At 48.1% G+C, this 23,813-nt stretch overlaps 1 protein-coding gene across 1 annotated transcript in view; it reads right to left on the reverse strand.

Annotated features, from left to right (window-relative positions):
- Nucleotides 1-23,315, reverse strand: part of LOC133359964 (chitotriosidase-1-like) — a 44,703-nt gene extending 21,388 nt beyond the window's left edge. The window contains exons 1-8 of the mRNA XM_061578530.1: nucleotides 23,213-23,315; nucleotides 15,396-15,444; nucleotides 14,266-14,301; nucleotides 11,385-11,598; nucleotides 10,582-10,638; nucleotides 3,539-3,704; nucleotides 2,228-2,352; nucleotides 473-584 (exon numbers count right to left, since the gene is read on the reverse strand). Of these exons, the coding sequence (XP_061434514.1) occupies nucleotides 473-584; nucleotides 2,228-2,352; nucleotides 3,539-3,704; nucleotides 10,582-10,638; nucleotides 11,385-11,598; nucleotides 14,266-14,301; nucleotides 15,396-15,426 (741 nt within the window). The 5' untranslated portion in view covers nucleotides 15,427-15,444; nucleotides 23,213-23,315. The remainder of the gene's footprint in view (nucleotides 1-472; nucleotides 585-2,227; nucleotides 2,353-3,538; nucleotides 3,705-10,581; nucleotides 10,639-11,384; nucleotides 11,599-14,265; nucleotides 14,302-15,395; nucleotides 15,445-23,212) is intronic.
- Between the last annotated feature and the right edge of the window lie 498 nt (nucleotides 23,316-23,813).

Genomic DNA, 23,813 nt, shown 5'->3' on the forward strand with positions numbered 1-23,813 from the left:
GTGAGCAGAGCCACTTCGAGCTCGGGAGTGAGCAGCAGCTCTATCAAGTCCTTTCCGAGGCTTTGCTATCCTGTCGTGTCAGTGCATTGTTATAAAACAAAAACCACTAAAAACCGAAAAAACACAAAAACCACAAAAAAAACGAAAAAACTAAAAAAAAACAAAACCACTAAAAACCGAAAAAAACCTAACGACAAAAAAAAACGAAAAAAAAAAAAACGTGTGGCACCTACCAGGAGAATCTCTGGTAAAATTACAATAGATTAAAATATAAAGAGCTTTCTAGCTTTTCGGATTCCTACTCGCTCAGCGGGGCCGCAACCCGGTGGAAAAGGGAAATCGTTTTTTACGCCGAGCCGGGGCTCCCGATTCATTCCAACGGTGAGGAGAGCCGTGGAACGATTCACCGGATCGCCGTAAACCTTTCAGCAAGGGGGAATGACCCCCCCCACACCACCGCCTCTGGGCTCACCACTGTGTCCGTCTGGATGATGGACTTGGAGGCGTACAGGGGGCTGTGGTGACTCGTCTTCCCGTTCTGCTTCTGCAGGTCGTACGACATGAGGTTGATGAAGTCCAGGTGCCTGCACGCCGTGGAAAAAGCAGCCGCATCATTCCGTCTCTCTCTGTAGCTCTCTGTTTGTGTCTCTATGTCTCGATCTCTCTCTGTTTCTCTCTGTCTCTCTCGGGGTATGCATGTACATTATGAGACATCCTTTGCCAGTAGCACTTTGACTGCAAGTGTTGTGGTTATTGCAAACATGATCCCTTATATAAAGGTGTCAGTTTTGTTGCCAGATAAAAAGGTAAAAACCTATTACTATATCTTGCTACTGGCAAAGGAGGTCTCATAATGTAAATGCTTACCCCGAACTCTCAATACTCTGATAGTGCGCTATTTTTGAGTTGTGCGCCTCTTGGCGTCATCTGGTCCAACACCATGTGAGACTAGGCTCTGAGAAAATCCGTCTCGGGTGTGGAACAATCAATTTCAAGGACAGTGCATATCATTATCAGAGTTGTCTCTTTTTGTTTGCATTTTGACTGCAAGTGTTGTGGTTATTGCAAACATGATCCCTTGTATAAGGTGGCAGTTTTGTTGCCAGATAAAAGGGTAAAACCTATTACTAAATGTATGGGTCTCTGTGTTCGTCTGTGGGTCACTGTGTGATGAGTCTGTGGGTTTCTCTGTGAGTCTATAGGTCCTTTTGTGATGAGTCTACGAGTTTCTGTCTGATTAGTCTATCGGCCTCTCTGTGATGAGTCTTTGGGTCTCTGTCTGAGTTTTTATATGTGTGTACATTGAACTTCTTTCGCACCGAATTCAGCCAACCATGCTTATCGGAAGTGCAGGGGGAAAATAATAAACTATTTACTACAACGTATGAAAAATAAGAATAGATCATGAGACCTCCTTTGCCAGTATTAAATTACGATAATCGATTTTTCCACTTTCTGGCAATAAAACAGGTGTTAAGATGTTAAAACACCAAACTGAAACCTTTGCAACGCATCATGTCTGCATTAACCACATATATTTGTCATGATCATGCAAAGAAAACGCATGTTCTGACAGTATGTGCATTGTCTTTGAAACTGATTGGTCCACACCAGAGACATTTTTCTTTAGAGCCTCGTCTCAAACGGTGTTAGACCAGAGGACGCCAAAAGGCGAACAGCACAAACACAACACACTATCAGGACATTGAGAGCTCGGAGTGAGCAGCTACATCAGGTTCATGAGACTCGTGACTACTGGGCCTCCCCTAGGTCGACTCAGCCTCAAATAAGTTCCATGGTGTGATCGTGTGTAGTAAGCATCACAAGTGGGGGGAGACAAAGGCGGTCGGGCGTGGCGCTGGCCACCTACCCCCTCTTTGTGTGCCACACTGCCAGCCTTCATAAACGCTGCTGCTACTCATGACTACTAATAGCAATTGCCCTTAGAGTCTTGTCGATGTCACACGCGGGATCTTTGTGTGTGTGTATTGGTGCTGCTTGCTACCACCAGTTGCCCGAATACTCTGTTAGAGGCTTCCCGGGTGATCTTTGTCTCTGTGTGTGTATTGGTAGCTCACTACTAATAGCATTTGCCCCTACAGTCTGTCCCACGCTACACGGGGGACCTTTATCTTTGTGTGTGTATAGGTGGTCGCTACCAACACTTGCCCCTACAGTCTGTTAGAGGCTACACGGGGGGACCTTGGTCTCTGGGCTAGCGACTCACTCATGGATCAAGTTGATCTCGTAGGCGGCGGCCACCGTCGATTTGGCAGCGGCCACGGCCGCGGAAAGCAGCAACCGTGAACACCGCTTTCTCTGGGCGTCAACCGTGAAAGCTGCATTCGTCTCCTATAGACGCCACACAGGCACACACGCGGCGTGGTTAGCATCATCGTCGTCATCATCATCACCTCCATCATCATCACCTCCATCCGCATCAGAATCATCATCTCCATCCGCATCATCATCATCATCACCTCCATCATCATCATCGTCATCATCACCTCCATCAGCATCATCATCATCACCTCTATCAGCATCATCACCTCCATCAGCATTATCATCGTCATCATCGCCTCTATCAGCATCATCATCATCTCCAGCAGTATCATAATCATCACCCCCATCATCATTGTCATCATCACCTCCCTCAGCACCATCATCTCCATCACCCTCATCATCTCCATCATCATCACCTCCATCAGGAGCCCCACCACCACCTCCACCAGGAGCCCAAACCACCACCTCCACCAGGAGCCCCACCACCACCTCCACCAGGAGCCTCACCACCACCTCAACCAGGAGTGCACTGGCGAGGAGATGTTAACTACCTCGCCTGGTATGCAGGAGGTCGTGGGTTCGATCCGACCCTGATCCCTGCTATATATTTGGAGTCTGCGTCTCTCTCCCCATGGTCACTGCTTGGATTTTTCTCCGGGGTCCTCCAGTTTTTCGCTCCACATTTAGAAATCAACGTCACCACGCGTTTATACTGTTTGGCTGCTGCTATGAATGTCCACGTGATGGGAGCATAAGCCACCAACATGGTTGAGCAGCACTCATTTGTGGTGGCCAGATTAGGTCTTCTGAAAAAGAGCTACATAGCTTTAGTTGGGTCTTACCCGGTAAAATAAAAATTGTTTAACCATTTGTTCGTTTTTCCTAGACTTTGCACTGTTGTAACGTTACAACAGCGGGACCATCTGTGACTAAGTGGTAAAATGAAAACAAAAGAAGGAGCTTAAACGCAGTAGGACTCTCGATTATGACGGGCAGGACAGTCGCAGATAATACAAAATCGTGGACAATGAAAAACTATGACAATTTTGCATCGAATCTCTGTGGCTACTAATATAGGCGCATATTAGTAGTGACCTTTCGCCAGTAATAACAACAGCCAGCAGCAGCATCATGAGGCAGACAGCCACAGAGTTGTGGAGAAATCCTCCTCCTGCTTCGGTCTTAAATAGATGGGGCAGGGATGAAAGAAACGAAAGAGTTTATAGGAGGAGCCCCCCCCCGCTCCCCGTGTCACCTGGATGAGAAGGGTAAAGAGGTGCTTGTCGGTGGCTGGGCTGCCACGGTGCGCCGGGTACTCCCAGTCGTAGTCGATGCCGTCAAACTTGTACTTGTGAAGGAAGGCGATGGCAGACTTAATGAATTCCTTCCGGTTATTGGCGCAGGACACCATGCGGGAAAACCTACGCTCAGTCACATGATCGCCCGCTCAGCTCGCCCGCTCGTCCGCTCGCTCGCTCAGCTTGCCCGGTCGCTCGCTCAGCTCATCCGGTCGCTCTCTCGCTCGCTCGCCTGCTCAGCTCGCCCGCTCTGCTCGTTCGCCAGGTCGCTCGCTCACTCACTTGCTCACCCAGTCACTCGCTCACTCACTCGCCCACCTGCTCGCTCGCTCGCCACTCGCTCACCTGGTCATTCACTCAACTGCTCGCTATGTCACTCGCTCACTCACTCAGCCAGTCGTTCACCCGCTCAACTAACTCACTCAACAATCGGTCGTTCGTTCACCTGCTCGCTCACCCGGTTGTTTATCAGCTCGCTAGCTAGGTACGTCGCTCACGAACAGGCTATCACTAACACTGCGCCCCCTGGTCCTCTATGCATCTCTTTTGGTGTTGTTCTCTGTTCTGATACTGGTAGTGAGACTAGGCCATGAAGAAGGCTGCTGTCTCTGGTGTAGGCCAATCGGTTTGAAAGACAATGCACATTATTATTATGTTAACTACCTCACCTGATATATAGGAGGTCATGGGTTCGATCCCGACCCTGACAATGCCTGTTGTATATTTGGAGTCTGCGTTTCTCTCTCTCTCCCATGGTCACTGTGTGGATTTTGTCTCCGGGTACTGTGTTTTTTTCTCCTCTACATTTAGAATCAACGTCTCTATGCGTTTAGACTATTCAGCTGCTGCTATATATGTCCACGTGGTGACGACGACGATGATGATAAGCCACCTCTTGTTTGAGCTGCTATTATTTGTGATGGCCACGTCGCGGCTTCTGACGGCCTGGTAACGTTTAAGTTTGGGTCTTAATGAATATGGGTCTTTATGATTCTCTATGAGTCTCTGAATCTCTGTGGGTCTCTACGGATCTATGTCTCTCTATAAGTCTCCGTGGGTCAATGGCTCGTCATGAGTCTGTAGACATATGCCTTTAGAGTATTTGGCTGCTGTTATAAATTTCCACGTGATGAAAATGCTAATGATATCAGTCAATGCTTTGTTGAGCTTCTATCATTTATGATAGCCAGGTCAGGACTTCTGACAAAAGATCTACACAGTAGCTCAGTTGGGCCTTATCAGGTAAGTAAAGTAGTTTAGTTTTAGTATGTGAAGTGTTCTTGAAGACGCGTGGACAACGGGGTAAGGCACACGTATTTATTTGCACAATGTCTTTACAATACTGGAGGGATGTATCGGCCCCCTCACCCGTACAACTGGGAATTCACCCCTAGCTAGCCTTCCTAGCCGAGTCCTCCGCTAACGGGCTAGGGGAGGCTGTTCTGGCCCGACACTGGTCAGTCGGGCTACGGTACCCGGAATCCCAGAGATCTGACTCTGGTTCCGGGACCACGCCACTGGCTCCAGCCTGCACTGCCCTTACAAGGGCGGCGTCCCAGGGGGAGTCCAGGGCCTATCTGGCCGGTCTTCTCTCTTCCCTTAACTACACTAAGACTGAGCCCCGAGCTCTCTGGCTCAACCCTTTTTATACCCCCCTAGAGGATCGAAACCCCCCTCACGCCGTCCAGTACGGACGTCGTTGCGGGCACCACCCCGTGTGCTCACGGAGTCCCCGCCCACTGTGTTTGTTATCCGTTAGCCCCTATGCAAACAGCCCTACACAAACAGCCCCTCTGTAACAGCCCTACATATGGGTCTCTTTGAGTATGAGTCTCTGGGTCTTTGTGGGTCTCTATAATTCTATATGAGTTTCTGGATCTCTGTGGGTCTCTGTGGGTAGCTATGTTTCTATCTGAGTCTCTGGGTCTCTGTGGGTCTCTAGTTCTATATGAGTCTTTGGGTCTCTGTAGGTCTCTATGGTTCTAAATGAGTCTCTGGGTCTCTGTGGGTCTCTATGATTCTATATAAGTCTCTGAGTCTATCTTCTTTTTCTTATATATAAAAGTCTCCGCGCGCACTTGCGAGGGATTTGACAGGCAGCACGCCCTAAGCCCCGCGGTGGGAATAGGCAATCCCTTTTTTACGTCAATCACCTTTAAATTAGTTGAATTAGCGATTTAGTGCGATGTCGCTATATTTATCTATTTATTGCGCGACATCGGCTGTACTAACTCACGCCAATTGCGTGGGGGGGGGACCCTGCCAAGTGATGCGCGTTCGGTCGAGCTCACGGGCAACATTTTCATTTATGCGTTTAGCATGCAATAAATATACACAACGCTGCGGCTATTTCTTCACAGTGTGATGTCTTCTTCGCCCCCCCCCCCGCAACACGATGCGTGCAGTTACTGCTATAAAGTCAGTAGATATTAATATTATTACAGCGCTTACATAGCATTATTGTATTGTTATTGTTTACTATTATTAAACCAATACGTTGGCAGATGTTACAATAATAATTATTGTGTGCACAAAACAAATTTTTCATTATTAGGTTGCTAAATATTTCATTATTTAGCTGTGCTTTTATGACGCTGCAACAGTCTACTGCCAGTCTGTGATGTGGACTGCTACCTGCTGATTAATTAACGTCAGTGCACTGGCACTCTATTATCTACACTGCTAATTTTCCTTTTGACCATTACGAGTGTATTCCAGTCTATAATATGTTGCCTGCTTCTTTACCTCACTCAGTGTACTGCCAGTCTTTCATGTCGACTGTATTCTGCTTTTTCAGCTGCTGCCCGTATTGCCAGCTTTTAATGTCGACTGTGCAATGCTTATGTCATTGAGTCGGCGTACTGGCAGTCTATAATCTAGACTGTAGCCTGCTTCTCAACTTACCTGTGCGTACTGCTGCTCTTTAATTTACACTTATTTATGCTTATTTCTTGAATGCATTTCTATTGTTTCGATTGCTCACGTCACGCTATTTACTCATACGTAGTACTGCAATACTGATAGCTCTACCATCATCGGGGATTGCTGTGCACGTCGATGTGTGTGTGTGAGTCGATGTGTGTGTGTTTGAGTCCATATGTGTGTGCGTGTAGGTCCATGCTTGTGCTTAAGTTCATGTGTGTGTCTGGCTTTTTCGAACGGACAACGCCCGATGTGTGTGTGTATGTCGAAGTGTTTGTGTGTGTGTGTCAGTCCAAGTGTGCGTGTCAGTCCATTTGTGTGTGTGTATCAGTCGCTCTGTGTGTGTGTGTTAGTCAATGTGTGTGTGTTAGTCCATGTGTGTGCATGGCTCCATCTGAGTGGGTAAGTCAATGTGCGCTTGTGTGTCTATGTGTGTCAGTCGATGTGTGTGTGTACGTCGATGTGTATTTGTGTGTCAGTGCATATGTGTATGTGTTAGTCCACATGTTGGTGTCAGTCCATACATGTGTGTGTGTGTGTCACTCGATGTGTGTGTAAGTCAATGCGTGTGTGTGAGTCGATATGTGTGTGTTAATCCATGTGTGTGTATCTAAAGTAGATGTCTGTGTGTCACAGTCCATATGTGTATGTGTGTGTAGGGCAATGTGTGTGTGAGTCCACATATGTCTGTGTGTGAGTCCATGTGTTTGTGTGTGTGAGTCGATATGTCTGTGTGTGTCAGTCCATGGGCGTGTGTGTTAGTCGCTTTGTGTGCGTGGCTCCATGTGAGTCAGTGTAAGTCCATTTCTTTGCGTGTCTGTAGGTACATGTGTGCGTGTGAATGAATGTGTGTGCTTTATTGACCTGGTCAAGGTCTATGATACTATCAGTAGGCCTGGCCTCTGGGTCGTTCGTCCTGCTTGCAGAGTCCTTCACCCTCTGCTCACGATCATTAAGGACCTTCGTGATGGTGAGCGGCCCCGCGTCAAACTACATGGCCGTCAGTCAGAGCCATTCCCTCTACACCTTGGGGTGTGACAGGGATGTCCTCTGGCTCCCACATTATTTAACATATCTTTTGACCACGTAGTTCGTGAGGCCTTCAATGGCTGTACCGGAGGAATTACCATATGGTACAGATACAATAGGAGGCTGATCGATGCCCGGGTGCGGTCAAGGGATGGCTCCCTATTGCTCAACCATGTTAAGTATGCCGATGCTCTGGTGATTGCTGCTCACTCAGAGAAGGAGTTAGAGGCACTGCTGCTGAACCTGGAGCTTGCACTAAGAAGTGGGGCCTTACCATCAGCCCCACCAAAACTAAGCATCTGCCTGGGTATTTTGTACCATCGGACAATCCACCCCCACTATTCACAATTGGTGAACAGGCAGTTGCGCAGAGATTGGAGAGATTCCCATACCTGGCCAGTGTGCTCATGACCGGCTCCGGTTTAACAGCAGAGGTCTCATTCTAAATCAGTCGAGCGCCATTATCTTTTCATTGGCTGTGTTACGCTGTCTGGAAGCTACCTGGTCTCTCGTTCCGCATGAAGCTCCAGGTCTTCTCGGCCACGGTCATTCCCTCTCTTCTCTAGGCTTGAGAAACGTGCACCCCTCTAATGGAGCATCTTTGCCGGTAAGAAACATTTAGGCTGGCCTGCTAACGATCCATCCTGGGTTTAACCATATGTGTGTGTGTGTGCGTCTAAGTCGATGTGTTTCTATGTGTGTAGGTCGATGTCTGTGTGTAAGTCAATGTGTGTGTCTGCCTTTTTCGCCCGGGCAACACCGGGGACTTACCGCTAGTGGTTCTATATGAGTCTCTGAGTCTCTTTGGGTCTCTATGGTTCTATATGAGTCTCTGAGTCTCTGTGTCTCTATGGGTCTATATGAGTCTCTGGAACTCTGTGGTTCTCTATGATTCTATATGAGTATCTGGGTCTCTGCAAGTCTCTGTGGGTCTCGACGAGTCTCTGGGTCTCTATGGTTCTATATGAGTCTCTGTGCGTCTCTATGGTTTTTATATCTGTCTCTGCGGGTCTCTATAGTTATATATGGGGCTTCGTCCACGGTATACCACAGGTATCTCTATATATAAAATTGCAAATCTGTCTGTCTGTCCGTCTGTCTGTGTGTGTGTCTGTGTATCGGACCATACGCAGTTTCATTGGACGAAATGTCAGGGATTTGCGAGACACGATTGGTCCGGCGGTTGCCCCTGGCAACGGGTAGCGACGCATTCGCCGCGGGGTGGACGCCATTTTTAATTCCCGTTAAAAATAGGCGCACGCATTAACACGCGACTCTGAGGTAAATTCATCAAAGTTTCACGTCCTCTTCACTCCTCCCCCCCACCACAATGTGTGCAATTACTATTATAGGGTCGGTAGATTATAAAATTATAGTGATTAGACAGTATTATTGTAGCGCGGGGGGGGGGGGGGTAACGGCCCCCGTACCCAGCCTCAGCCGGGTGGGCAATTTAGGCGAGGCCGGAGGCTCTGCACGGTACTAGGCTTCGACACCCACCACGCGACTCTGAGGTAAATTCATCAAAGTTTCACGTCCTCTTCACTCCCCCGCCACCCCAATGTGTGCAATTACTATTATAGGGTCGGTAGATAATTAAATTATAGCGATTAGACAGTATTATTGTAGCGCGGGGGGGGGGGGGGGGGAACGGCCCCGGTACCCAGCCTCAGCCGGGGGGGCAATTTAGGCGAGGCCGGAGGCTCTGCACGGTACTAGGCCTCGACACCCCACCACACAATAGGCCGTACATATTACTGCACAGCGGCCGAGGAGATCGTGGCTGGGGGGGGGGGGGGGGGGCAGGGGTAGCAGCCCATCTGTGTATATATGTAAGGTTATTAAGAAATATATTTTTCACCCGGGCAACGCCGGGTACTTATGCTAGTAATTGTGTAAAGGAGTAGTATGACGACGTGACGTCATGAGCGCTGTGAGGCGCGATGACGTCATGTCATGGGGGATACTTTAGGCGGGACCCCGTGATGAAAGCGGGGTCGTTGTGGGAGACCGGGATGCAGAGCATCTAAAAGCAGGTCTCTCCTGCTCGTGACAGGACGGTGTTGGCTGATCCCCCGTCCGGTTCTACGAGTAGGAGAGCCAAAGATATAGCCAGGGGTAGGGCTCTAAGAAGGCTGTAAGAGCCAGCTAAGGTTACGTGGGGTGCTGCTCTCCTCGGTCGGGCTGTGTTGGCTGAACCCCAGTCCCGACTCGAGTGAGAGAGCCCAAGAGATAGCCGAGGCTAGGACCAGCTAGAGCCCGAGGTCCGAGTGAAGGACCGAGTGTAGGGCCACCTATCTCTGGTGTAAACCGTTATCGTTTTTGTTAATAAACTGGCGCAAGCCCTTACTAAAAGTTGCGTCTTGTAATGAATAAAAAACCCAGGAAAAACTCATCACTGAAAGAATGAAAAATTATCAATTGTGTCATGTTTCAGGCCCATATATGGTGTAATTTGGCCATGGATTTGCCCATATAATGTAAAACTGTAACGGGAATCGACGTATTGTTTGATGATCCAACGCTCAATTTAAAATGGCAATCGAATGATTTCTAACAATAAAGAGCATCGATCGAGCACCGATTGAGTGGTGTTCAAGCTATGGGATTTTGAGTATGTCTCTGTGATCAAGCATGGCTCGAGCGTGGATCAAGCTGATATATGTGGAATACCTGTGTGTATGTGATTGAGCATAGATCGAGCGTGGATCAAGCTGAGATATTTTTAATGCAAATGTTTACATCGTTAAAGCGATTCCTGTCGCGCGATTTCCGGATCGAAACCAACGATTCGTGGATCGCACCACGAATAGACAATTCGTGGATTAAAAAGCCACCACGTGATGCTGATTGGCTTCCCTATGCGTGAACAAAACTTATCATTCATTCTGTCATTTTATCGTTTTACAGCCGCCCCTGATAGAGACCCATGGATAAGTAGGTAGGAGGTGAAGGGGGTGGGTTGGAGAGAGTGAAAGGGGAGTGAAGGGATGAAGAAGAGGGTTCGAGGATTGGGTTGGGAGTGGGTGGAGTTTGTGCGTTCACCCACTTCTCCACGCCGAAGTTCCACCCTCCGATGGCGAGGAGGAACTTGAGATCAGGGTACCTGCCACAAAGAAGATCGGCAAACAGCAAACAACAGCAGTGTCAGTGTCAGTAGCAGAATTATGATTGGGGAAATAATGATAATCATGTTTGCTGCTGAAGATTGTGGTAATCATGCTACTGCTGATGCCACTGATGATGCTGATGAATGATGATTTGCAATGATTGATGTCCCTCCCTCCCTCCTCCTGCCCTCCCTCTCTCCAATCCCTCCCTCTCCTCCATCTCCTACCTCCCTACCATCCCTCCCTCTCCTCCCTCCCTCCCTCCCCACCCTCCCTCCCTCTCCTCCATCTCCAAGCTCATTCTCCTCCCTTCCTTCCTCTCCTCGCTCCCTTCCTACATCTCCTCCCTCTCCTCCTGTCCTCCCTCTCCTCCCTTCTTCCCTGCCCCTCCCTTCACTCCCGATCTTCCTCCCTCATTTTCTCCCTTTCCTCCCCTCCCTTCCTCCCTCCCTCTCCTCCCTCCCTCCTTGCCCCTCCCTCCCAACCCTCCCTCCACTCCCTCCATCCTTCCCTATCCTCCCTCCCCTCCCTTACTCCCTCTCCTCCACTCCCTCCCACCCTTCTTCCCTCCCTCCTTTCCTCCCTCTCCCCCCTCCCTCCTTTCCCCTCACTCCCAAACCTCCCACCACTCCCTCCACTCCCTCTCTCCTTCCCTCTCCTTCCTCTCCTACCTCCCTCCCTCGCTCCCTTTCCTCCCTCTCCTCCCTCCCCACCCCTCCCCTCCCGCCCACACTCCACTCACTTCAGCTTGATCGTTTTCATGGTGTTGTTGAACGTCTCCAGGTCGTTCTGCTGAGTGGTGATCACTTGAAATTTCTCGTCGAATCCGGCGAAGGCATAGATGATGTGCGTGCACAGGGTGGCGTCGACTTTGTCCATGGTGAAGCGGCCAATGCCTAGGCGGTGCTGGGACCAGTTGGTGAAGTAGCAGACGCGCTTGTACTCGGTCGCGGTGCCTGGGAGGGTAGAATGAGGGGGGAAGTAGGGGGAGGGGGGGGGAGTCCGTTAGCCCTCGATAATGGTCATCATCATGGTCACCGCCATCGTCATGGATACAGTCATCGTCATGGTCACAGTCATTACCGCTACCATCACTCTAATCGTCGTCATCACCACAGTCATCGTCATGGTCACCGCCGTCGTCATTGTTACAGTCATTGTCACAGTCATCGTCATGGTCACCGCCATAGTCATTGTCACAGTCATCGTCATGGTCACCGCCATAGTCATTGTCACAGTCATCGTCATCGTCACAGTCATTGTCATGGTAACCACCATCGTCACTGCGATCGCCACAGTCATCATCATGGTCACCGCCATCGTCATTGTCAAAGTCATCGTCATGCTAAGTCATCGTCATCGCCGCATGGCTCTCCAAACCTCCGAGCGAAAGCTGCAGTAAACCTCATTCTCTAACTTGGAATGTTGTGAACGATGGGAGTCGGCCTTTCGCTTTCTGTGAACCAGCTGGAACAACTCCTCCATAAGCCAGGGTCTCTGGGGAGGTCTGCACGACATACTCAGGATCTCTGTGGAGGTCTGGACTGCATACCGAGCATCTCTGGGGAGGTCTGGATGCATACCCAGGGTCTCTGGTGAGGTCTGAATGCATACCCAGCGTCTCTGGTGAGGTCTGGACTGGATACCCAGGGCATCTGGTGAGGTCTGGAATGGATACCCAGCGTCTCTGGCGAGGTCTGGACTGCATACCAAGCGTCTTTGGGGAGGTCTGGACTTCATAACCCGGGTCTCTGTGGAGGTCTGGACTGCATACCCAGGGTCTCTGTGGAGATCTGCACTCATATCCAATGCAAGGGGGGGGGGGGGCAATGCCAACTCCAGGTGCAAGCGATGATTAAATTCTCACTTACAACTTTCAATAGCTATCTGAGACCAGGTCACTGTGGGTTTGAATGGGGTCCTGGGTGTACTCTCATGACCGGAGTGGAAGAATGTCAAGCACATCTTACAGATGACAAGTCGATGGTCAGAGGGCAGATCAGCTCCATGATAGGTCCTGATGTCAAGGAAATGGGCCCGCATGCGCTGTTCCGTCACTATATAGTTCAGCGGATATTCTTACTTGGACCCATCCATGATGTTGTGTGGATGCGCCGATGTCGGAACAGCGTGTTGGTAATTACAAGCCCATGGGCTGCACAGAAGTCTAGCAGCCTCCTACCGTTAGGAGCGCCACTGTGGCTCGGAGATGTTTACTACCTCGCATGGTATAGAGGAGGTCGTGGGTTCGATCCCGACTCTAACGGCTGCTGCGTATTTGCAGTTTCTATGTCTCTCTCTCTTCCCCCGTGGTCGCGTGGATTTTTCTCCATATAGAATATTTGTCTGCTGCTATAAATATCTACATGGTCAGCCCCTTCGTTCAGCTGTAATTTAGGCAGGTCGCTTGTGAAAAAATGATCGTGTTTGAGATAACAAAGAGTGGTGGGGTTGTTGTTGTTGTTGAAAGCGGTGGTGGTGTTGTTGTTATGGTGACAAGGGGACAAGTGGGAGTGGTTAAGGAGGGGTAGGAGTAGTGATCGGGGTTGGGGTAGTGGTAGGGATAGTGATAGGGGTACTGATAGGAGCAATGATAGGACTAGTGGTAGCCGGTGGACTGGCTCTGGCTCCTGAAACAGGGGGTGACTGTTCTTCTGAACAAAATAATGAAGGGGGTGTGGGAGCGTGACGGTGAGGTGTGTGAAGCTGTAAGCCCCAGGCTACTGTGAGCTCACCTCTCCATCAATAAGAGGCGAGGAGTGGTGGTTGTTACTTATGCCCGCACCGAAAGACGAACATCAGTTGAGGGATGCAGGCAAGGCCGATTAGCCAGACGCCTTCTATGAACTCCTGTCACAGGTGCTAGCTAAAGTGGCCCCTCGTGATAGTCATCTTGTTGGGTGACTTTAATGCCCGAGTGGGTCATGGCGCTGGCACCTGGTCTGGAGTGATTGGTTAGGTATGGGCCAGATCAGCTCAATAATAACTATCAACTGGCAACACACGATATCTCAACCAAGTGGCTTATAATCATCACGTGGAAACGTATTGAAGCCAAATGGTAAAAGCACATGTTTATTAAATGTGGAGGGAAATAACTGGAGGACCCAGAGAAAATTCTGCACGACCACGGGGAGAGAGAGATAGAGACGTATACAGCAGGTATCAGGGTCGGGATCGAACCCACGACCTCCTGCATACCAGGCGAGGTAGTTAACATCTCATCAGGATCGGGATCGAACCCACGACCTCCTGCATACCAGGCGAGGTAGTTAACATCTCATCAGGATCGGGATCGAACCCACGACCTCCTGCATACCAGGCGAGGTAGTTAACATCTCATCAGGATCGGGATTGAACCCACGACCTTTTCCATACCAGGCGAGGTAGTTAACATCTCATCAGGGTCGGGATCGAACCTACAACCTCCTGCATATCAGGCGATGTAGTTAACATCTCATCAGGATCGGGATTGAATCCGCAATCTCCTGTCCACCAGGAGAGGTAGTTAATATCTCATCAAGGTCGGGATGGAACCCACGACCTCCTGTCCACCAGGCGAGGTAGTTAACTTCTCATCAGGGTCGGACCCGGGAAGATCATAGAGCAGCGACTGTCCATACCTTCGGTGAACACGATGAAGCTTCCAGCCACCAGGCCTGCACGCCACACAAAGACAAAGATCCCCCGTGTAGCCTTAACAGACTGTTGGGGCATGTGTTGTTAGCGAGTAGCGGCAGTGCCTAAGAAGAAGGATGGACATCTCAATGTATATCTCTGAATATTTATGCATCTCTATGTATATCTACTACTTTCTATGTACATCTCTGAGTCTCGGAGTCTCCATATATCTCTGTATTTCTATGACTCTCTATTAGTCTCTATGCATCTATATGAGTCTCTATGTATATCTCTGAATCTCTATGCGTATCTTTATATGTCTGGGTATCTCTATGTACAGTATATGAATGCGTCTCTATCAATCTCTACGTATCTCTATTAGTTGCTATACATCTATATGAGTCTCTGTATATCTCTGAATTTTTATGTATCTGTTTGTATCTTCTCTATGAGTCTATGTGTATCTATGCATCCCTATGAGTCTCCACGTGTCTCTATGAGTATCTTTGAGTAAGCATCTATATATATGAGACTCTATATGTCTCTATGTAGATCTCTAAGTCTTTATATATACAACTCTATGAATCTCTATGAGTCTCTATGTATCTCTCCATATCTATATAAGTCTATATGTACATCTATGATTCTCTACGTAACTCTATGAGTCTCTATGGATATATCTACGTCGCTATGTATCTCTGAGTCCCTATGTATATCTAGGAGTCTCGATGCCTCTCTACGTATCTCAATGTATCTCCATGTGTCTCTATGTATCTCGTTGTATATCGATGAGTCCATATTTATCTCTATGAGTCTCTATATACATCTCTGACTATCTGACTATGTGACACCAGGCATCTGGGTGTAGCTGTAGCGGAGTAGCTGTAGCTGTAGCAGAGTAGCTATAGCTGGCTATGAGACACCAGGCATATGGGTGTAGCTGTAGCGGAGTAGCTGTAGCTGGCTATGAGACACCAGGCATCTGGGTGTAGCTGTAGCGGAGTAGCTGTAGCTGGCTATGAGACACCAGGCATCTGGGTGTAGCTGTAGCGGAGTAGCTGCAGCAGGCTGTGAGACACCAGGCATCTAGGTGTAGCTGTAGCGGAGTAGCTGATCGGGTGATGTCACTCACACAGGAGGAACAGATGCGGTATCGTCCCCATGTCTCCGCAAGTTGCTTCCTGCAAAGGAGAATCGAAATCAATGGTTAGGCGTCCCCTACCCACACCCTATGTGCCTCTGGGCTCTGCGTGGAGACGATGGTGTACACCCCTTCGTCCCACCATTGGCTCACCCACCTACAAACTGGCCCAATATCTTGCAGTCATTCACTGGTAAGACCACCTCTTCTGTACTTAGCTCACCTGGTATTGTCAATTAAGGACATCTCTCTGTCCCCAGGTGATTTGGCTCGTTAGTTTAGATGTAGTTTCTTTGTTCACCAAAGTTCATGTGCCCAATACCATTGCAATCATTGAAGATTTTGTCCAACAATGATTGCATGCTGATGTACTGGCCCTGGTGAGACACTGCCTTATCAATACATACTTCACCTGGAATTGAACATTCTACAAACAAATTGAAGGCACCCCAATGGGTTCTTCCTTATCTCCGGTTGTTGCCTATATTTTAATGGAAAAATTTGAGATGGATACCATCCAGGTATCCACGCTATGCCCATCCTTGTGGAAGAGGTACGTGGATCACACATTTGTCATCTGGCCACATGGCCGACCAGCTCTGAACCAATTCCTCAACCACATCAATTTCATACACTCAGAGAGACATGGCCAAATTCACTATTGAAGGTAAATCATAGAAAACACAAATTAAGGTCGGGCACGTAAGTTACAACTACTTTGTTTAATCAAACCCTATGCATGTAATACATTCCTGCGGAGGGAGCTGGTAGGAACGTTGGGTTGCTCGGTCAATGGCCAGGGTCAACGGCGGCGTGGTGTATTCCGCAAATATGCCCGACTGTGAGGGCGGGCATAAGCCGGCGTGAGTAGGTTAAACGTTGAGTTTTATAAGGGCACCACGGGGTGACCAGCTCCTACCCACCCAGCCCCACCCCTCCCACCCCACCCCACACCCAGCCCCACCCTCCCTCCCCACCCAGCCCCTCCCAACCCTCCCCACCCAGCCCCTCCCCACCCTCCCCACCCAGCCCCACCCCACCCTTCCCTCCCCACCCAGCTCATCCCTGCACGACGGACACAATAATCCCCTGTGGGCTGGTGTAACCAGGAGGTTCATACCAATATTAACATTATGCACTTTTTTAACGATTGAGAGACAAAGGGGTGCAAGGCTGCAGTAAAGCTTTAACAACCACTGCATTGGAGTCGTTGGCTGCCGCTATAAATGTCGACATGATGAGAATGATGATAAGCCACTTTGCTGAGCTGCTATCCTTTGTGATGGCCAAGTCGCTTCTGAAGAAGAAGTTACACAGCTCTGTTGGTCGCTGTGTGATGATTCTGTGGGTATTTATGTAACGAGTATGAGGGTCTCTGTGTGATGAGTCGATGGGTCTCTGTGTGATGAGTCTTTGGGTCCCTGTGTGATGAGATTATAGGTCTCTGTATGATGAGTCTATGGGTCTCTGTGTGATGAGTCTATATGTCTCTGTGTGATGATTCTGTGGGTATCTATGTGATTAGTCTATGGGTCTCTGTATGATGAGTCTGTGGGTCTCTGTGTGATGAGTCTATGGGTCTCTGTGTGATGAGTCTATGGGTCTCTGTGTGAAGAGTCGATGGGTATCTGTGTGATGAGTCTATGAATCTCTGTGTGATGAGTCTATGGGTCTCTGTGTGAGTCTATGGGTATGTGTGTGAGTCTATTGGTCTCTGTGTGATGAGTCTAGGGGTCTCTGTGTGATGAGTTTGTAGGTCTTTGTGTGATGAGTCTATGAGTATCTGTATAATGAGTCTATGGGTATCTGTGTGGCGAGTCTATGGGTTTGTCTATGATGAGTATATGGGTCTTTGTATGATTAGTCTTTGGGTCTCTGTGTGATGAGTATCTGGGTCTCTGTGTGATGAGTCTATGGGTCTCAAATACACCCAAAACATATTAGTCTATGTTTTGGGTGTTTTTATATTTTAAGTGATTTGTTGACCTTTCCTATACTTTGCACTCCCATCGTGTAAAACGTCGTAAACGGGAAACCGCCCATAACCTACAGAAGTTGATTTTCCACCCCGATATATTTAACAAACTAAATCGGAGCGAATCGTCGAACAATCGACAGAGTAACTGTTAAATCACTTATCATCCGCAATTTAAGACGTAATTACCTAAGCTCCTAAAAGCCACACACTTATTGAAATCAAAGGCACTGCCACTAATAACGTGCTCACGATTACACACGCGGTGGTGTCTGCCTGTGTCTACAATTACATTGACACGAATGAGGTTAAACACACAGAAAGACAAAGATCCCCCGCGTAGCCTCTAACAGACTGTTGGGGAAAGTGCTGTTAGCGAGCACCTATGAAGGCCAACATTATGGCACACGAGGGGGTGGGTGGCCAGCACCACGCCCGGCCGCCTTTGTCTCCCCAGGGGTGATGTTTCACACAGCGCACCGGGTACTGAGTCGACCCAGGGGAGGCTGAGATGACCTAGGGGAGGCCCAGGACCGGTTCAGATCATCGCTATCACTGCTGCTATTGGTGGTGGCCTTGAGCGAGAATCGAACACGGGTGGTCGCCGGGTTCGTCGAAGCGCAGTTCAGCAGAGCGCTAACCGCTGCACCACCACTCCCCACGGGTTACGAACATACACACTTGTGGTCAAACTGGATCTCGGCTCCACAGATGACGATTATTGTAATCATCATTATTTTAATCTATCCACTTAATCTCTCACGAACGTCGAACGCTCAGAAATGTCACTTGCCAAGCACCTCGCGGAACTCAAATGCTGATGAGCGACAGCTCCGTGACATAGAGTGGCCCCGCGTGGGTGGATGGCGGATGGGTGATTGGGTCGTCGAGTGGCTGGTTGGATGAGTGGATGGGTGAATGGGTGGTAGGGTGGATGGGTGGTAGGGTGGATGGGTTGTTGGGTGAATGGATGGATAAGTGGCTGGGTGGATGGGTAGATGGGTGGTTGGTTAGATGGGTGGTTGGGTGGATGATTGTATAAGTGGTTCGGCGGATGGGTGGATGGGTGGTTGGGTGGATGGGTGGTTGAGTGTATGGGTGACTGAGTGGTTAGGTGGATGGGTGTGTATCTGTGTGTACGTGTATGTCTGGAGAGCGGTAGCGTAGCGGTGAGTGCTGTGCTACGAGCCCGGCCACCCGAGTTCGATTCCCGCTCACGGCCAACCACCAGTGACGATTATCTGGAACGCTCCTGGGCCTCCCTAAGTCAACTCAGCCTGTCGGGCGGTGTGTCGAAAACATCGCCACTGGGGAGACAAAGGCAGCCAGGCGTGGTGCTGGCCACCCACCCCCTCGTGTGCCACAGTGCCGGCCTTCGTAGGTGCTGCTCACTAGCAGCATCTTTGTCTTTTGCGTGGTCAACCTCATTCGTGCCAATGTAATTGTACACACACCGCCACCGCGCGTGTGATTATGAGCACGTAGCGGCAATGCCTTTGATGTCAATAAGTGTGGCTTTTAGGAGCTTACGTAATTACATTTTCAATTACGGACAACGTCTTCTTGGTTCTTTCGGTAAAGTCACGTAGAAGGAAAATATTAAAATAATAAAAATTAAACATAGTAAAATAATTCTCACGACGTTTCGGCCACAACGCAAGCAGCCGTCTTCAGGTGGAGAATAGGTCTGTCGAGAAGGCAGACCTGTCGAGAAGGCAGATCTATCGAGAAGGCAGACCTGTTCTCCACCTGAAGACGGCTGCTTGCGTTGCGGCCGAAACGTCGTGAGAATTATTTTTTCACGTTTTATTTTTATTATTTTATTATTTTCCTTCTACGTGATGACTTTACCGAAAGAACCAAGAAGATGAATCCCTGCAGTCACGAAAGCTTTAAATCGAAAAATTACGGACAACGTATTAGATAAGTGATTTGACGTGGCTGAGTATATTGTTCGACGACACGCTCCGATTTAGTTTGTTAAATATATCGGGGAGGAAAATCAAACTTCTGTAGGTTACGGGCGGTCTGACGTTTACGACGTTTTATATCAGAATCAGTCATTTAGACGGCAGGAGGTATCTGATGAGCTGTGAAGCTTTTTAGTCACAGATGGTCCAGTAAGCGGCACGCGGTTAGAACGTTACAACAGTAACCAATACGGACACAGGATGGGAGTGAAAAGTATAGGTAAGGTATCATGGGACCTCCTTTGCCAGTACCAAAATATACTAATAGGGTTTTTCCCCTTTTTTCGACCAGATGACTTTTGGCGTCATCTGGTCGAACACCATATAAGACTAGGCTCCAAAGAAAGCTGTCTCTGGTGTGGACCAATCAGTTTCGAAGACAATGCATGAATTATCAGAGTATTGTTTTTTGTTTGCATTTGACTGCAAGTATTGTGGTTAATGTAAGCATGATTCCTTGCAAAAGGTGTCAGTTTTGTTGCTATAAAACAGCGGAAAACCCCTATTAGTATACGTAAGGTAAACAAACCAATTACAATATAAATTAACCTAAACCAGAGACTCACACAGATACCCATAGACTCATCATACAGAGGCCCAGAGACACATCACACAGAGACCCACAGACTCATCATACAGAGACCCGTAGACTCATCACACAGAGATCCACAGACTCACCACACAAGAGACCCATTCACTCATCAGACAGAGACTCACAGACGCATCACACAGAGACCCGTAGACTCATCACACAATACACACAAACACACATACATTCAGACATACAACTGAACCATCCCACATCCTATCAGACAAAGCCTACTAATGTAATGATCAACGTATGTTTCTGAAGTGAACTGGCCAACCACAAATTATAGCTCATCAAACGTTGGGTTTATCATTTGGACATTGATAGCAGCAGCAACAACATCACTATTACACTAATAATCATCCATAAATGAGATGTATTTTGGGTTAAATCTCTGTAAATATAGATGTTGTGTCGTTAAACCCACCAACACTCGACACCACAGCTAATTAATTAAGGGTTTGTGCCCAAGGAAGTTACTTAGTTCAGCACTAACCGGTTGTGTGTTGGAGATTTTAACCCATAGCAAAATGTACAATTATCTCCAGCACACAGATAACCCGTGTGAAAAATAAGAATAGGTTCATACCCTTTCTGGCAATAAAACAGGAGTTGTGTAAAGATGGTCAAACACCAAATAGATTAAACCTTTAGCAAGGAATGCAGTCTGTGCACTAACCACACAGTGTTTGTGATGAACATGCAAACACACATGGCTCTGATAGTAATATTACATGTATTGCTTTTCAAACGGATTGCCCTATAACAGAGTACTCGTCTCACCACTCGCGTCATACCAGAGAACAACGCCCAAAGGCGAACGGTACAAGGGAAATGCCACACGTAGCAGAGCCACATTCATCTCCGGATGAGCAGCAGCTACATCATGGGATTCCTTTTTGCCAGTGTAAACGTATGAATAATAAGAATGAGTGTTTTCCCCTTTCTGGCAGTAATACAACAAGAGTTGTGTTAAGATGTTCAAACACCAAATGGATTATAGCTTTTGCAAGGCATTAAGTCTCTGCATTAACCACACAGTACTTGCGGTGAAGATGCAAACTTACATGGCTCTCATACTCCCCCCTCTCTTACCTATATAGCCTCTTGTCACAGCAGCCCTTTTGCCCACTTCAGCAATTGTTTCTTGCTGTGGTTGTCCCACCTGATAACGGACGCTTGTGTTGCGCCCGAAACGTCGTGATTTAATTTATTTTATTTTATACCTACGTGACTTTACCGAAAGAACCAAAGAGTATGGATCCCTGAAGTCACGAAAACTTCAAATCTAGATTACTATCTACGTGACTTTACCGAAAGACCCAACAAATATGAATTCCTGTAGTCACAAAAGTCAAGATTTAGTTGCATACCTGTCAACCCATACGGTTTAGTTTAACACGTAGACTTTCGTGACCAATATCATTCCATCCATAACACAGGTTATTCTTTTAGGTTAGATCGCTGAAATATAGAATTTGCCCCTGCTCTCCAGGTCGCAGGGTCAAATGTTTCCAAAGACCGGGGGGCTATGGGTGGATGTTTGACAGAAGTACCGTGGCTAAGGACTTCGGATGTCCTTTCTAAAACCATCAACGACAAACCTGTCAACCCCTAATCAGTGCCCTACCTTATTGCAGACCAATTCAGACCTTATTAGTGACCCCGTGCCCTTTAAAAATCTCAACGTTCATCCTACAAAGTCCCATCACAAGGGAGAAACACAAACAAATAAAAAAAAAATTCTTATTTTTTTGCCCGTATTGAAACGGCTGTCAACAGTGTGAAACTGAAAACTCAATTTCTCCTGTACAAAAATACGGTTAAACCGTATGGGTTGACAGGTATACTTCAACATTGGAGTCTATGAGAGGCTTTAACATTGGAGTCTATGGGAGATTTTAAGATTGGAGTTTATGGGAGACTTCAACATTGGAGTCTATGGGAGACTTTAACATTGTAGTCTACGGGAGATTTTAACATTGGGGTCTATGGGAGACTTTAACATTGGAGTCTATGGGAGACTTTAACATTGGAGTATATGGGAGATTTTAACATTTGAGTCTATGGGAGCGTTTAACATTGGGGTCTATGGGAGATTTTATTTTTGGAGTCTATGGGAGACTTTAACATTGGAGTTTATGGGAGACTTCAAAATACCTGTCAACCCCTAATCAGTGCCCTACCTTATTACAGACCTATTCAGACCTTATTGGTAACCCCGTGCCCTTTATAAATCTCAACGTTCATCCTGCAACGTTCCATAACAAGGGAGAAACACAAATATATATATATATTTATTAAAAGAATACAGGATAAACCGTATGGTCCATAAGACATTTTTTGGGTTAGATCGCGTAAATATTTGAGAAAATTACGTATAGAAACCCACAGAGACTCACAACAGATGCAGAGAGACTCATACAGACATATAGAGACTCATAGAGAACCCATTAGATACACATAGATACATATAGACTCAGAGACCCATAGAGGCACACAGAGACACGTAGATATATGGACTCATAGAGACTCATAGAGAACCCACAGAGACACATAGATACATAGAAACTCATAGAGACTCGTAGAGAATCACAGATACCGACAGATACCTCGAGGGACCCACAGGGACATAGATACCCATATATACAGGGACTCAGATACTCATAGAGACTCACAGAGCCCGACAGAGACACATATATACATAGAGACCCACAGAGACACATACCAGATGCAGAGAGACCCATAGAAACACATAGAAACATAGAGACCCACAGACACATAGAGACCCATAGAGACATAGAGACCCATAGAGACATATCAGATACATAGTAATACATAGAGATTCATAGCGACCCATAGAGACACACATATAGAAACAGATCCATAGAGACTCATACATACATAGAGGTTCATAGACTCACAGAAACCCATAACGCGTTATAAATACCCACAGAGGCACAAAACGACCCATATAGACCCACAGCCATATACAGATACCCATAGAGACACATAGAGACACAGAGACACAGAGACACAGAGAGAAGGCAGAGACACAGAGACACAGAGACAAGGCAGCTACACAGAGACACAGAGAGAAGGCAGAGACACAGAGACACAGAGACACAGAGACACAGAGAGAAGGCAGAGACACAGAGACACAGAGAGAAGGCAGAGACACCGAGACACAGAGACAAGGCAGCTACACAGAGACACAGAGACACAGAGACAAGGCAGAGTCACAGAGAAACGAGTCCACAGTTGCTCCGCTCACCTGTGGACGCTCGGAAGATCTGGGGAGCGCTGCGCGTGGTGGGATGGGATGGGGAGAGAGATGGGGAGAGATGGAGGAGGGTTGGTCCTCTGGTCTCTGCCGGAGTAGCCGATGCAACGCCGCCTTTTAAATTCACCCCGGGGGTGTGGGGGGCCGCGTGAAGAGAGGAGGGGAGAGGTTTGGGGACTCGGGGGACCCAATCAGAGGCCTTCCTTCCCTCCCTCCCTCGAAGACTCCGCAGCCATCCATCAGCACCCCAACAAGACAAAGATGACCCAGGTAGCCTCTAACAGAGTGTTGTGGGCAAGTGTTGCTAGTAACGAGCAACACCTATACACACACAGAGACAAAGATTCCCCGTGCAGCCTCATACAGACTGTCGGGGCAAGTGCTGTTAGTAGCGAGCAGCCAGCAGCACCGATGAAGGCTACCGGCACTGTGGCACACGAGGGGGTGGGTGGCCAGCACCACGCCCGGCCGCCTTTGTCTCCCCAGTGGCGATGTGTACACACCGAACCAGGTACTCATTTGAGTCTGAGTCGACCTAGGGGAGGCCCAGGACCAGTTCAGATAATCGTCACTAGTGCAGCCACACAGAGAC

Source organism: Lethenteron reissneri, chromosome 66 (assembly GCF_015708825.2).
Source record: "Lethenteron reissneri isolate LAM-NWPU_2019-01 chromosome 66, ASM1570882v1, whole genome shotgun sequence".
In the NCBI taxonomy this organism is placed as follows: Eukaryota; Metazoa; Chordata; class Hyperoartia; order Petromyzontiformes; family Petromyzontidae; genus Lethenteron; species Lethenteron reissneri.